Here is a 12,613-nt window from a genome sequence, read left to right as displayed (position 1 = left end):
CGAGTGTCTCCTTTCGGCTTGTGTTTTGTGTGTCTGTCTCTTTGGCTACTGCTTTCAGACAACGCAACGGAGCATCCACCCCTCGGAACGACAGCTTTGCAAACATTATACGTTGCTGTCTTGCTTTTTGGCGTTTCGAGAGTACATTCCAGAAGTAGAATAAACTTCCATCAGACAACATGAAGGCTAAAGGGATTACTGTGAAGTTGTCTGTGTTGCCCTGGCTGTTTGCGTTTGCGTTCTCTCTCTCTCGCCCTCTCTGATGTCAGCATCAGATCATAGCATTATTGTAACGTTAATGCCGGTAGCCTCACATATATAGCGACACAGTCGTGGATGTACTCATTTGCACAAAACATTTAAGTAAAAATAAAGACACACAAGACATATCTTGGCAAATAAATGTATATTTATTACTTTTCACGAATCAATTCAAATTGTTTTGGAAATAGCTAATGACCCAATTGTTATTGTGGGATATTATGAAGCAGGTACCTAACAACTAATGTTATGATTGATTACAAAACACTAAGTAATGTATCTTAGTAGGAGCCAGCTACAGGCAGAGGGCCCTTATTTAAAGCAGCAATGCCTAAATAGTGCTGATTTGATTTATAAGTATCCTCATTTGCCTTGTATATTTTTCTTCATTTTGTTTTTTGCAAGTTGTATTTTTCTTAAAAAAAAATTTCAATTGGCCAAATTTTTGTCTGTACTGTATAGTCAAGAAAAAATAGTGATGATATCGGAATAATATCGATATTGGCAGATATTCAAATTCAGATATCGGATCGGATCGGAACTGAAAAAAGTGGACCGGTGCATCCCTATAATCAAGCACCCCCCAAACCCCCCCCCCCCCATCACGATGGCTATTTCGTTGACATCGCACAACCCTACTGCATATATATTATTCTGCAGTGAAGCTCCAACATTCAACTGTAGGAAAAATTAAAACAAAATGTTTTACTTCAGGCCAATTGCTTGAATGTAGCCTACCGGAATCTCTTGAGTTTGATCCTTGTGCGCTCCATATTCAAGTGCGATATGTTCAATAAAGACATGTTTGAATACAAATAATTGCTCAATTTCTTTATTTAATGGACATAGGCTATTCAATGTTTGGGATCTATGTTAGCTGTGTATCTTTTAACGCAGAAAGACATGCTACTGTAGCTAATAAATGTACCCTTTAATATTTGTTTATTTATAGCAAGTCTATTTTTTTTTAATCTCAGGTCATATCGTCATCGCAATAATGAAAAGTGTTATCCCACATCGCAGATTTTCCTCATATCGTGCAGCCCTAGTACACAGGACAGCAGCCGTATACGTGCGCACTCATATCAAAACTTCTCTCTCTCTTTGTCTCTCAGAAAATAAACAGCTGCGCGACAGTTATAATTGACAAACGTTAAGGTTAATTTAACACTAGCCTCAACGCGGGACTCAGGCTTCATTCTGAGTCTTGGGCAGCAACCGTAGTCAACTTCAGACATCTGCTAAAATGGCTGCAAGCTACATACACGTGAATCAATCATAATAAAACTGTACCTAACTTGAGATTGTGATTGAGATTGAGATTAACTTTATTGTCACTTCATGGTACAAGTATCACGAGCGAAATTCTGCTTGGTTCGCTCTCAGAGTCGGAGAGCAAAACCGGGTCGCCATTGAACAGCGCCAGCAATTTGGATTGGACAAAGCATATAAATAACTCAGAATTCACATTATTACTAGTTAGAAAAAGTAATAAAGGCACACTTCAATATTATACAATACAGATACATGTATTGTACAACTCCTGCACAATGTTGTTATCCAAAGTTTGGGCCCCAGAGTATCCCCAAATAGTAGTAGTTTCCAATACCGAGCCCTTATTCACATGCCAGAGCCGAAGTTTAAGCTGGAAAAACAGCCTTCTTTGGCTGTGTCATTTTGGATTTCAATTGCACGACCAACCAATACGGATGTATTGGTTGGGAGCTCAGTGGTTGGGTGAATGAATGATGAATAATCTCCGCAATGCCCCAGGGCAGAGACAGGGACTTTGTCCTGAGAGCGAACACCGTCCTTCGGATAAGACGCTAAACCGAGGTCCTGACTCGCTGTGGTCATTAAAGATCCCATCGGCATTCTTCGCAAGAGTAGGGGAACGGCAGTACCCTGGCTAAATTCCCAAACAGGCCTTCCTTCAATCATGTCCACCTAATCATCCGTTACTTAATTGGCACATTCAGTCCTCAATAGGTGATGTGGGGTGATCATTCTGGTGCAAACTGGCTGCCGTGCATCACCCAGATGGGTGCTACACATCGGTGGTGGATGAGTTGAGTTCCCTCCGCCTCCCTCCCCTGATATGTGAAGCACTTTGAGTGTCTTGAAAGGCGCTATATAAATCCAATCAATTATTATGATTATTATTAGGCAATTTTAGTTTACCAGAGGTCCACAGATAATACTTATCCCATGCAAATAGGACTTATTTCTGCAATAACTGCACTTATAGCCCTATCCCCATGGGATAAGTGTTACCTGGGGACCTCTGGCCATCAGTAATAATTGCCTCTTAATCCCATGCGAATCAGGAATGTCCGTCAATAATTAACTACCCATATTTCGCCAAACAGAGAGGTCCTGTGACTGTCCGGTTATTGTGGGTGGTTTGTTAGTTTTTTGTTTTCTCTGGGGGGTTTTCTGTCCCCCCTCCCCCCCTCAATGTCCCAGGTTATGTTCCCATTGTGTGTTATGTGAGTGATGTTTTTGTTAATAAAACAAATGACTTCTTCCATAAAGAGCCTGTTTCTGTCACCCTGATGTCTGATTGCTGTCTGTCATCCTCCCACAAGAGAAAGAGGGGCGATCACAGTCATCATGTTGCTCTCTGCACGCTTTCTGTCGGCAGTCTTCCACACTGTCTATCCCATAGACTCTACGCGGAAAACACAGCAGAGTGGCGGGCGACTGGTCGGCGTGAGCTGGAGGCTCAGTAAATTCAAGTAAAACACAGACTTTCCTTATCCCGTGCGAATGCACCGCCAGGAACACAGACGTTGAGGTCCCCAGGTAAAATGTATTGGCTGTATGGCTACGGCTTTTACGGTGTTTACTCTACTAACATTAACATTACTGCTCGTTGCTTTGGGAACCACCATACTGTTTCGCCAGCGGGATTTTGTAATTTCTGGAAATTGCTGGGGAGCAGACTGATCATTCATGTAATCTGGATGGTTTTACCAGGCTAGATTATGTATTGTATGCATTAACCTGAGATGATCACTAACCTCACATTAAGGACACAAATAATGTGTTAGTGTATGTGTGTGTGTGTGTGTGTGCGCGCGTGTGCTGTGCGTGTGTGTTTGATCTCACCCCATACACCAGCTCTCCAACCATTCCGTTCCAGATCTTGGTTTCTGCGTCTCTTGCTCCATATTTGCCATCTCCCACAATCCTTAGCTGGTAGCGTATCCCACAATGCTTTGCAATCTCGGCAGCGAGATCAACACAGTAACCTAGGTAAGATCAGAAAATACAAACAAACAAACAAAAACACCGAAACAGTTTTGGAGGAATCAGCATGTTCGTAAACAAACGGATTGGCTATACCTCCAAGTGCAACTGTCATTTGTTTTAAACAGCAGTTTGGTGAAACCATGCCCTCTTTGAACTCTAACTGCTCATTCATGCTTTAAGGACTCTATCACATTCATTTAGCTTTAATTTATCTTTTGTAGAGGTAGCCGGCACTACTTTCCAAACATAGCCGCCGACCTCTTTTCCTTCCAAAAAGACAGATTATGTGCATTTTGGATTAACATTTCATTTCAACTGAGCGGACAGTGCCGGTAAGGCATGTGTATCTTGATTATGTGGGGGGGATGAGCTAAAGTTCCATAAAAGTGGTGTATCCCTTTAATGTTACCCTTAAGTTATTAGGGACCAAGGAAAAGTACACTTTTAGTTGTCTGACATAAGAGCTGATCTTCTCTGGATACCTGTCTGTGATTTTAACTTTGGCTTCAGTGGGTAAGTGTTTTAAGCTGTGTTACTTCTGTCTGCTATCTTCTATTCTAAAAAGTAGTTGCTTTTAGGCTAGTTGTGTCTCTGAGTGAAACTCTGGGCAGCGGGTGGATTGCTCTCAGGTGACATCAATTCACCCCTCCTGTGAACGAGGGGGGCTGATTGGATAGGCGTGGCTTGTAGCCCTGTTGAACCAGTATTTCTGAACACTGTCAGTCTACAGCGGCAGCGGTAAGCGGCACGAAGACTCGGGCACAAAGACAACGGAGCCTTTCTGCGGGAGTCCATCGAGGGGAGGCCAGAGAATAGGGTTTTTTGCTACCTCTCTTATTCTACCTACTCATCTACCTAACTATGTGTTTTCTTCCCATCCCTGTTGTAACCTCAGCCCACAGACGCCGTAGACACGGCAGCTTCAGGTGTAGTAACTCCGGTAATCTCTCCTGCCCTAAGCGCGCAAACAGTCCTTTTACTATTGCCGGAGGTCTCTGGAACTGTCAGTCGGCTGTTAAGAAAACTGAGACCATCTCGGCTCATGCTCTATCTCAAACCCTCCACTTCCTAGCTCTCACAGAGACCTGGATCATTCCTGAAAACACTGCTACTCCTGCAGCTCTCTCTGCTGCCTCGCACACCCCCAGAGCCTCTGGCCGTGGCGGAGGCACTGGTATCCTCATCTCTCCCAAATGGACCTACACTGTCACCTCTCTCTCTCATCTGTCTATCTCATCTTTTGAGTCCCATGCAGTTGCCATATCCCTACCCATCAAGCTCAACACTGTGGTAATCTACCGCCCGCCTGGTCCGCTTGGTGACTTTCTGGACGAGCTGGACACCCTCCTCTCCATCTTTCCTGAGGATGGTACTCCACTCAACCTTCTGGGAGACTTCAACATCCAGCCAGTAACCTTACAATCTCTGCCTTTCCTTAACTTCTTCTCATCCTTTGACCTTTACCTCTCTCAATCTCCTCCTACTCACAAAGCCAGGAATGTGCTTGACCTGGTCTTCACCAGATCCTGCTCCACCTCTAATCTCACTGTGACTCCTCTTCCTGTATCCGACCACAACTTTATCACCTTCTCCCTTCCCATCCCCCTCCCCTCCTCCCACCCATCTCCCCCTCACTCTACCACCACCCGACGCAACCTAAAAACTCTCTCACCCGACTCCCTCTCTTCTACCGTCCTCTCCCTGCTTCCCCCTGCCGAGCTATTTGCTCTCCTGTCCACTGACGAGGCTTCCACCACTCTTCTCTCCTCTCTCTCCTCCGCTCTTGATTCTCTTTGCCCACTCACCACTAAGCCTGCCCGATCTTCTCCCCCTTCTCCTTGGCTGACTGAATCTCTGCGAACTTATCGAACTGAGCTTCGGGCAGCTGAGAGAAAATGGAGAAAATCACATCTCCCTGAAGATCTCTCTTCCTACCACCTTATCCACTCCAACTTCACTGATGCTGTCTCCAAAGCAAAAACCTCCTTCTTCATCTCTGAAATCCAGTCCTCTGCATCCAATCCCAGTAAACTGTTCTCCACCTTCTCCACGCTCCTCAACCCTCCCTCCCCTCCCCCTCCCTCTCTGCTGATGATTTTGTAACCTTCTTTACTAAAAAGGTGGATGACATCAGCTCCTCCTTCCATCCTCCAGGCACCCTCACTAACACTCCCGACTCCAATCCTGCTCCTCGGCCCCCTGTCCCTGGATTTCCTTCCTTCTCTCCCCTCTCTCCTGATGAAGTGCTTAAACTCATCAGCTCGAACCGAGCCACTTACTGCCCCCTCGATCCTATCCCTTCCTCTCTCTTCCAAACCATCTCACCTAACATATCTCCCTTCCTCACTACCTTCATTAACTCCTCTCTGTCTTCTGGTCTTGTTCCGCCTGCTCTAAAGACTGCAAGAGTCAAGCCTCTGCTTAAGAAACCCTCCCTTGACCCTACTGCTATTCACAACTACAGACCTGTCTCTCTTCTCTCATTCCTTTCCAAAACCCTCGAACGAGCAGCGTCCAAACAACTTTCTCTCTATCTCTCCCAAAATGACCTCCTGGACCCTCTGCAGTCCGGTTTCAAGGCCTCTCACTCCACTGAGACAGCTCTTCTTGCTGTCACAGAGGCCCTTCACACTGCTAAGGCCTCATCCCTCTCCTCTGTACTTGTCCTCCTTGACCTGTCTGCTGCCTTCGATACAGTCAACCACCAAATCCTTCTTTCCACTCTGTCTGACCTCGGCATTTCAGGTTCTGCACTCTCCTGGTTTGCTTCCTACCTCTCGAACCGCTCATACCAGGTCTCATGGAGAGGGTCCCTCTCCAGATCCTGTCCTCTTACCACCGGTGTCCCCCAGGGCTCAGTCCTGGGCCCCTTACTTTTCCTTCTCTATATCAGATCTCTTGCCTATGTGATCTCTTCTCATGGCTTTTCTTATCACTGCTATGCTGATGACACCCAGCTTTTCCTTTCCTTCCCCCCCTCCGACACTCAAATCGAGGCTCGCATCTCTGCATGCCTCAAAGACATTGGCGACTGGATGTCTGCCCACCACCTCAAGCTCAACCTTGGTAAGACAGAGCTACTCTTCCTCCCAGGAAAAGACTGCCCTCTCGCAGATCTCTCCATCTCCATTGACAACACCACTGTACTTCCCTCCCAAACAGCTAAGAACCTTGGGGTGATCCTTGACAACCAGCTGTCTTGCTCTGCCAACATAGCTGCTACAGCACGCTCCTGTAGGTTCTCTCTCTACAACATCCGCAAAATCTGTCCCTTTCTCACAAGAGAAGCGACTCAACTCCTGGTCCAGTCTCTTGTCTCCTCCCGCCTGGACTACTGCAACGTGCTCCTGGCCGGCCTACCTGCCACCGACCGCTTCAGCTCATTCAGAACGCTGCAGCCCGTCTGGTATTCAACCAACCCAAATTCTCTCACGTCACTCCCCTCTTCCAGGAGCTCCACTGGCTTCCCATCTCGGCCCGCATCAAATTCAAGACACTGGTACTGGCCTACAGGGCAGTACACCAGTCAGCTCCCCTGTACCTGCAATCCATGCTCAGGTTCCAAACCTCTCAGCGCTCCCTTCGCTCCTCCACCAGTGCAGGTCGCCTCGCCCCTCCTTCGCTACGGGGGCTCAAAAGTCGCTCATCCCGATCTCGACTCTTCTCGTCCCTGGCACCTCAATGGTGGAACGAGCTTCCACCTTCGGTCAGGACAGCTGAATCACTGCCGATCTTTCGGAAAAGACTAAAGACACACCTTTTCAGGCTCCATCTGGGCCCTTCTTGATCTAACTTCGTTCTCTCTCTTTCCTTATTAAAAAAAAAAAAAACCTAACCTAAACTTGTACCACTAACCTAAACTTGTACCACTGTTCCTTCAGAAGTTGTAGTTGTCATAGACTGTGCTCCATAGTTGATTGCTCTATTGCTGACAAAAAATGTGTTATTGTAAGTCGCTTTGGATAAAAGCGTCTGCCAAATGACGTAATGTAATGTAATGTAATGAAAAGCCCAAAAATAAACAAAATAAAATAGGTTTGAATATCAATGGGTCTGTAAGCTTTGATAAGACTAAGGTCGCTGACAATTTTAATTAGTCGATGGGCCAAACCAGATATCGGTATCATCTCGGTGGGCAAAACCTTACCTATACTAAATTGTTGTTCTACGCTCATTTTCAGGACCTTTACTCATGTTTGATGTGATTTTAAAGGGTTGCTTCTTAGCTTTCATTTAAGCTCAGTTGTGAGTCTGTTTGACAAATAAAGCGGTCACATGGGCTCTTCAAATTGTCAGAGATATACTTATATATACTATATTTTTCCACAATTTTTACCAAAACTTTGGGGCCCTATCTTCATACAGGCGATATCCCCTATTCTGTTTGCATGTGCCTTAAGGCAGGGAAGATACCGGTCAGCCTTGCGCACAGCCCCGGCGGCACGAGGGGGCAGTGCCCGCTCACTTCTCCACTGTGTGTGTCACTTCCATGAGAGGGAATTTGCACATTTCCCCCAGCATGGTTTTGTAGCAAGCTAAGTGTTTAGTAGTGGCAGTAATTCAGGCAGACAGAAATCCTGTGCCTCAATACACCGCACAACTACAGGAAATGTATTCACTTTAGAACACACTCACTCAAGCACAGAAACTCAGAGGGGGTCATTAAACTATACCCCCGTCTCACTTATGGTGTCAACATTTAACATTGTAAAGCAATGTAGTTAGCATGCAAAACAACTCTACTAGTCATCACATAACATTGCAGATAACCAATAACACATATATAGAGAACAGGAAGGTTTAATTAATCTCCAAAACACATTGTTGAAACACACTACCCCAGAGCATGCTGGGAAACTCTGCCCACTTTCCTCAGCATGCTACTTTGTTGCTTCCAAACTTTTGACATGAAAGTAACTAACCAAATTAAATGAGTGGTGGGTGGAAATAATCATTAGCCTATTCTTAGTTAAACATGCAGTTTTGAAACATTCAATAAAGACAAATTAAAAATAGACTATGACTCGACACCCTAAGTGATACACACATGTTATGAGAGTGGTACATATACCCATTACATAAATATCCGTGTTAGTGCAGAGTGGTTAGTTCCTTGCTCTCCTCTCCCCTAGGAGCGCTGGTTTCTGGCAGTAAAGCTCTGTTTTCTTATTTTTTTACATCAATTTATTGGTGGGGGACACATTTTATCAGTGCCCCCCTGATTAAGGCTCGTGCCCCCTCTGGATATCTGGTCTGGCGCCGGGGCTGCTTGCGCATTTGTCCATGTGTTATGCCGAGTTTTGCACCCCCGCCCGGCAGCATCCCCACCTCACAGGAGCATATTGTAATGATTTATACAGAAATGTAACTGTTTAAAAGTCATATAATTGTCTGGGTAGATGTGACCTCCCTGATTTCTAAGTTAAAACAGCCCCAAAATATGTTGGGGATGCAATTCGCGGTGGGGATGCGGAAAGGTTCACGGCACGTACCGCAGGCGCAAATTAGAGCCGTCCAAAATCATCTGCGCCCCCAAAATGCCTGTGCAAACGGGATTTGGGCGGTCTTAAGTACCAGAATTATTCACAGGTGTGGCCAGGGAATGCTGGGCATTATGTCAACCAAAACCAATCAGAATCCCGTCTCGCGATCGCTGTTTGCACGAGGCATACAATATGCTGTAATTCTCTCCATCTGTAATAGAGTGTACTTACTCGTGCGAGGACAGAGAGAGATGGAGAGAGCTTATTGACAGATCGTCTGTGTTGCCAACGACCCTCCGGGTTATGAAGGTAAATAGCCTATGTCCATTGTCCAACAAGTTTTCTCAATTCATTTCCCTCTTTGCGATGTGATAAAAGTTTCTCAGTGAGTTATAGTTGATTGCCTCACTGAATTATCTTCTAATACCTAATTTTAGCAGCAGAATTTGATGTCCTGGCATGGCAAGGCTGTGCGTAATGACATATCCAAAAGGAATTTTACTTTGCACTGCGCTGCACTGAGATTATGGTGCGCTCCCAGCGCAGCGAGGTATTTAGCGCTACGAGGTACATTTCAAAGCTCTTAGCGCAAAGTAATTGCGTGCTGCTGACGATAGGATAATGCCATCTATCCCCACATTTTAGCGCTGAAACGCCTGCTTTGGCATGTGGCCAAATTGTACTATGCCCAGTACAATTATAACAGGCATGCGCTTGTGCCCGCCCCCAATTTGCTTTGCACATGGCGTTAAACGAGCGCAAACGCTAAATTACCGCTTTTGGGAAGATAGGGCCCATAGTCTTTATTTCAGCACTGTGGCATCTAGGAACATCACAGACCAACCCGATCTCCAAAGAAATTGTAAAATAGCAACGTTTTTGGACCAACGTTGCAATGTTACAATTTCGGCTCAGAAATTGTAAAATGGTAATGTACGTTTATACAGGGGTGGGCGTGCATGTTTCTGGAGATTTTCTGTTTCTAACCCCTCCCCCTCCCCCTACCCTAACTCTAAACCTAAACTCTCAGAACCTTACCATTTTACAATTTTGGAGCCAAAATTGTAACATAGCAACGTTGGTCCAAAACGTTGCTCTTTTACAATTGTCTGTGAGACTGTGTTGTACAGATGGGCAAATTCTACTTGTGATTTGATGACTGGTAGCTTATTAGTGGTTATCCCCTCTTAAATTATGGACTGCTGTCAGCCTGCAGCTAGCATACAATACGGGTTGAATGTGCAGAGAAGTTACTGCTTATATAAAAAAAGGCAGTAAGGTGGAACAAAGTAACTACAGGCCTGTGTCTATTTTGAGTGTTTTAAGTAAAAACCAGTTTAATATTATCTATGATTTCCAGTCAGGTTTTAGACAGTCTTACTCAACTTGTTTGACCTTTTTATCTGACTTCATTAAAAAGCAAATTGACAGTGGCAAGTATTGTGGAATGGCAATGCTTGACCTACAAAAAGCATTTGACAGTGTCAACCACCAAATTTTACTGTGTAAATTGAAGGCAATGGATTTTAACGGGGAGGCCCTGAATTGGATACAGAACTAGGAAGTGTACTCTCTGAGCCCAAAAACCTGAACTGTGGTGACCCTGTGATGTCAAGGAAGCATTATTGGTCATTTATTATTTTTGTTGTATATTAATGACATGGAGTCAGCCTGTTTATGTCCTTTATTTTTATTTCTGTATGCAGATGATTCCGCCTTGTTGGTAACCGGAGAGTGCAAAACAGTCAGAACATCAGTCATTAAAGAGCTTCAAAATGTAAGCACATGGTTATGCAAACAATAAGTTATCCTTGCACTTATGAAAATCTGAATGTATTGATTTTGGAACAAAGCATAAGTTAAGGGACAAACCCAGTGTTTCTGTTGAATGTATTAAGTTACAGGAAAAGTGTTGTGTAACGTATCTTCACTTGGATCAGTGCATGACCAGTGAATCTATGGCCCTCTCTGTCATTGGGAAGATCCATTCAAAGACAAAGTATTTGTGAAGAATATCCAAGTTCCTTGATAAGAAGACCATGAGGACATTAGCTACGTCTTTAATGTCACTATAATCTTGGCACCTGTATATCGTAGCTGTCTGATGAAAACCACGCATCTCCAAAATGGCAAGTTTTCAGGAACTTAAAAAACATTGGGGTTGTCCTACAACCCAGGTTTTACGAGTAAGTAAGAACGAGGTTTCTCACACTATGCCAAGCTGCTTCCCAGCAGCTCACCTACTGGATAATGTATATTTTCTCAAAATGTACCCCTATAAAACCATCCATTGCGCCTGACGGCGTAATGGCATCTGGCTATGACACGGCCACCCGCTCCGCCCTGTGACCACCACGTCACGTCCGTGCCATAAGCCCAGATCCTCACTCAAAGTGTCCAGCAATCTGCTGTTCCGAAGAAAGCAGCAAGGCTAGATGTGTGAGAATCCTCGTTCTTACTCGTAAAACCTGGGTTGTAGGACAACCCCAATGTTTTACTTCGTTATGAACTTCGGATTATCACATTATGCCAATTATCCAACCAACCTTGCTGCAAGCAAGCACCCCGTGTGACCCTGAGACCCGAGGCTGGCAATGGAGCACATGGCCGCAGCCCATGGCAATCCGTAGGCATAATGAGTGACTAAGGAACTACCGCCTGGTGGCTGACAAAACAGCGTGCGCAAAGGCTGTGGTGGCAACTTCAAGGCTATAGAACCTAACAAAAGTGTGGTGGGTAGACGATGAGGCTGCCCCACACATCCACTGACAGCACACAACAACGTCCAGGATGTCGCGACACCTCATGTAGAGTGGGCCTTATTACCCTCTGGGGGAGCCTTCCCCACGGCAGAGTAGGCCAAAGCAATGGCCTCCACTATCCAGTGCGACAAGCGCTACTTGGACAGTGCCCCACCCAGGGCCCGTGGCCCAAAGCAAACCAGCAACTGGTTACAGGTGCGCAGCGTGCGTGCCCTGCCCACGTAGGCCAGGATCGCCCGCAACGGGGAAAGCGTGTTCAAGCGTCGCTCCTCCTCCGAGCTGAAAGGAGGGGGACAAAAAGCAGCCAGGTCTACAACCATAGATCTGAAGCTGGCGTTGATATTCTTAGGCTGGTATGCGGGGTTGGGCCGAAGCGTAACCCTCCGGTCGTCATCAGCAAAAATCAAGCAAGACTACTGGACCGACAGGGCAATCAAGTCACCAACCGTTTTGCCTGAAGACAAGGCTAACAGCAGCGCAGTCTTCAAAGACAGGAATTTCAGGTCCACAGTTTCCAAGGGTTCGAACGGGGGACCCGAGAGACTCTCCAACACCATGACCAAGTCCCATTTAGGGAAGACATTACGCCGCCGTGGTCACAGTCTGCGTGCCCCTTTCATAAATCGGGAGACCAGGAGGAGGCTCCCCACTGGTTTCCCTTCGATCTCCATGTGACAGGCCGATATGGCAGCCACATAGACCTGAGGGGACTGGCCCGCATCATACAGGCTATGCAGGAAACAGAGGATGGGCCACAACACCACAACACAGTGGATCTTCGTTTCGTTCCGTGCACCACTGAGAGAAAGCTCGCCACTTGTAAGCGTACTGAGAGTGTGAACATGGCCCTAG

At 45.8% G+C, this 12,613-nt stretch overlaps 1 protein-coding gene across 2 annotated transcripts in view; it reads right to left on the bottom strand.

Annotated features, from left to right (window-relative positions):
- The window catches only part of LOC310775230 (glutamate receptor 2-like), a gene marked incomplete at its 3' end in the record, with an annotated part of 221,612 nt that overhangs the window by 89,558 nt on the left and 119,441 nt on the right, over window positions 1-12,613 (bottom strand). For both annotated transcript variants that reach the window (XM_083635345.1, XM_083635346.1), the window contains one exon: window positions 3,373-3,515. In XM_083635345.1, the coding sequence (XP_083491471.1) occupies window positions 3,373-3,515 (143 nt within the window). The remainder of the gene's footprint in view (window positions 1-3,372; window positions 3,516-12,613) is intronic.

The sequence above is a fragment of the Poromitra crassiceps genome (assembly GCF_964638095.1).
Source record: "Poromitra crassiceps genome assembly, chromosome: 4".
NCBI lineage: Eukaryota > Metazoa > Chordata > Actinopteri > Beryciformes > Melamphaidae > Poromitra > Poromitra crassiceps.
The sequence above is the reverse complement of the archived record's forward strand: the minus strand, read 5'-3'. Positions and strand labels throughout refer to the sequence as shown.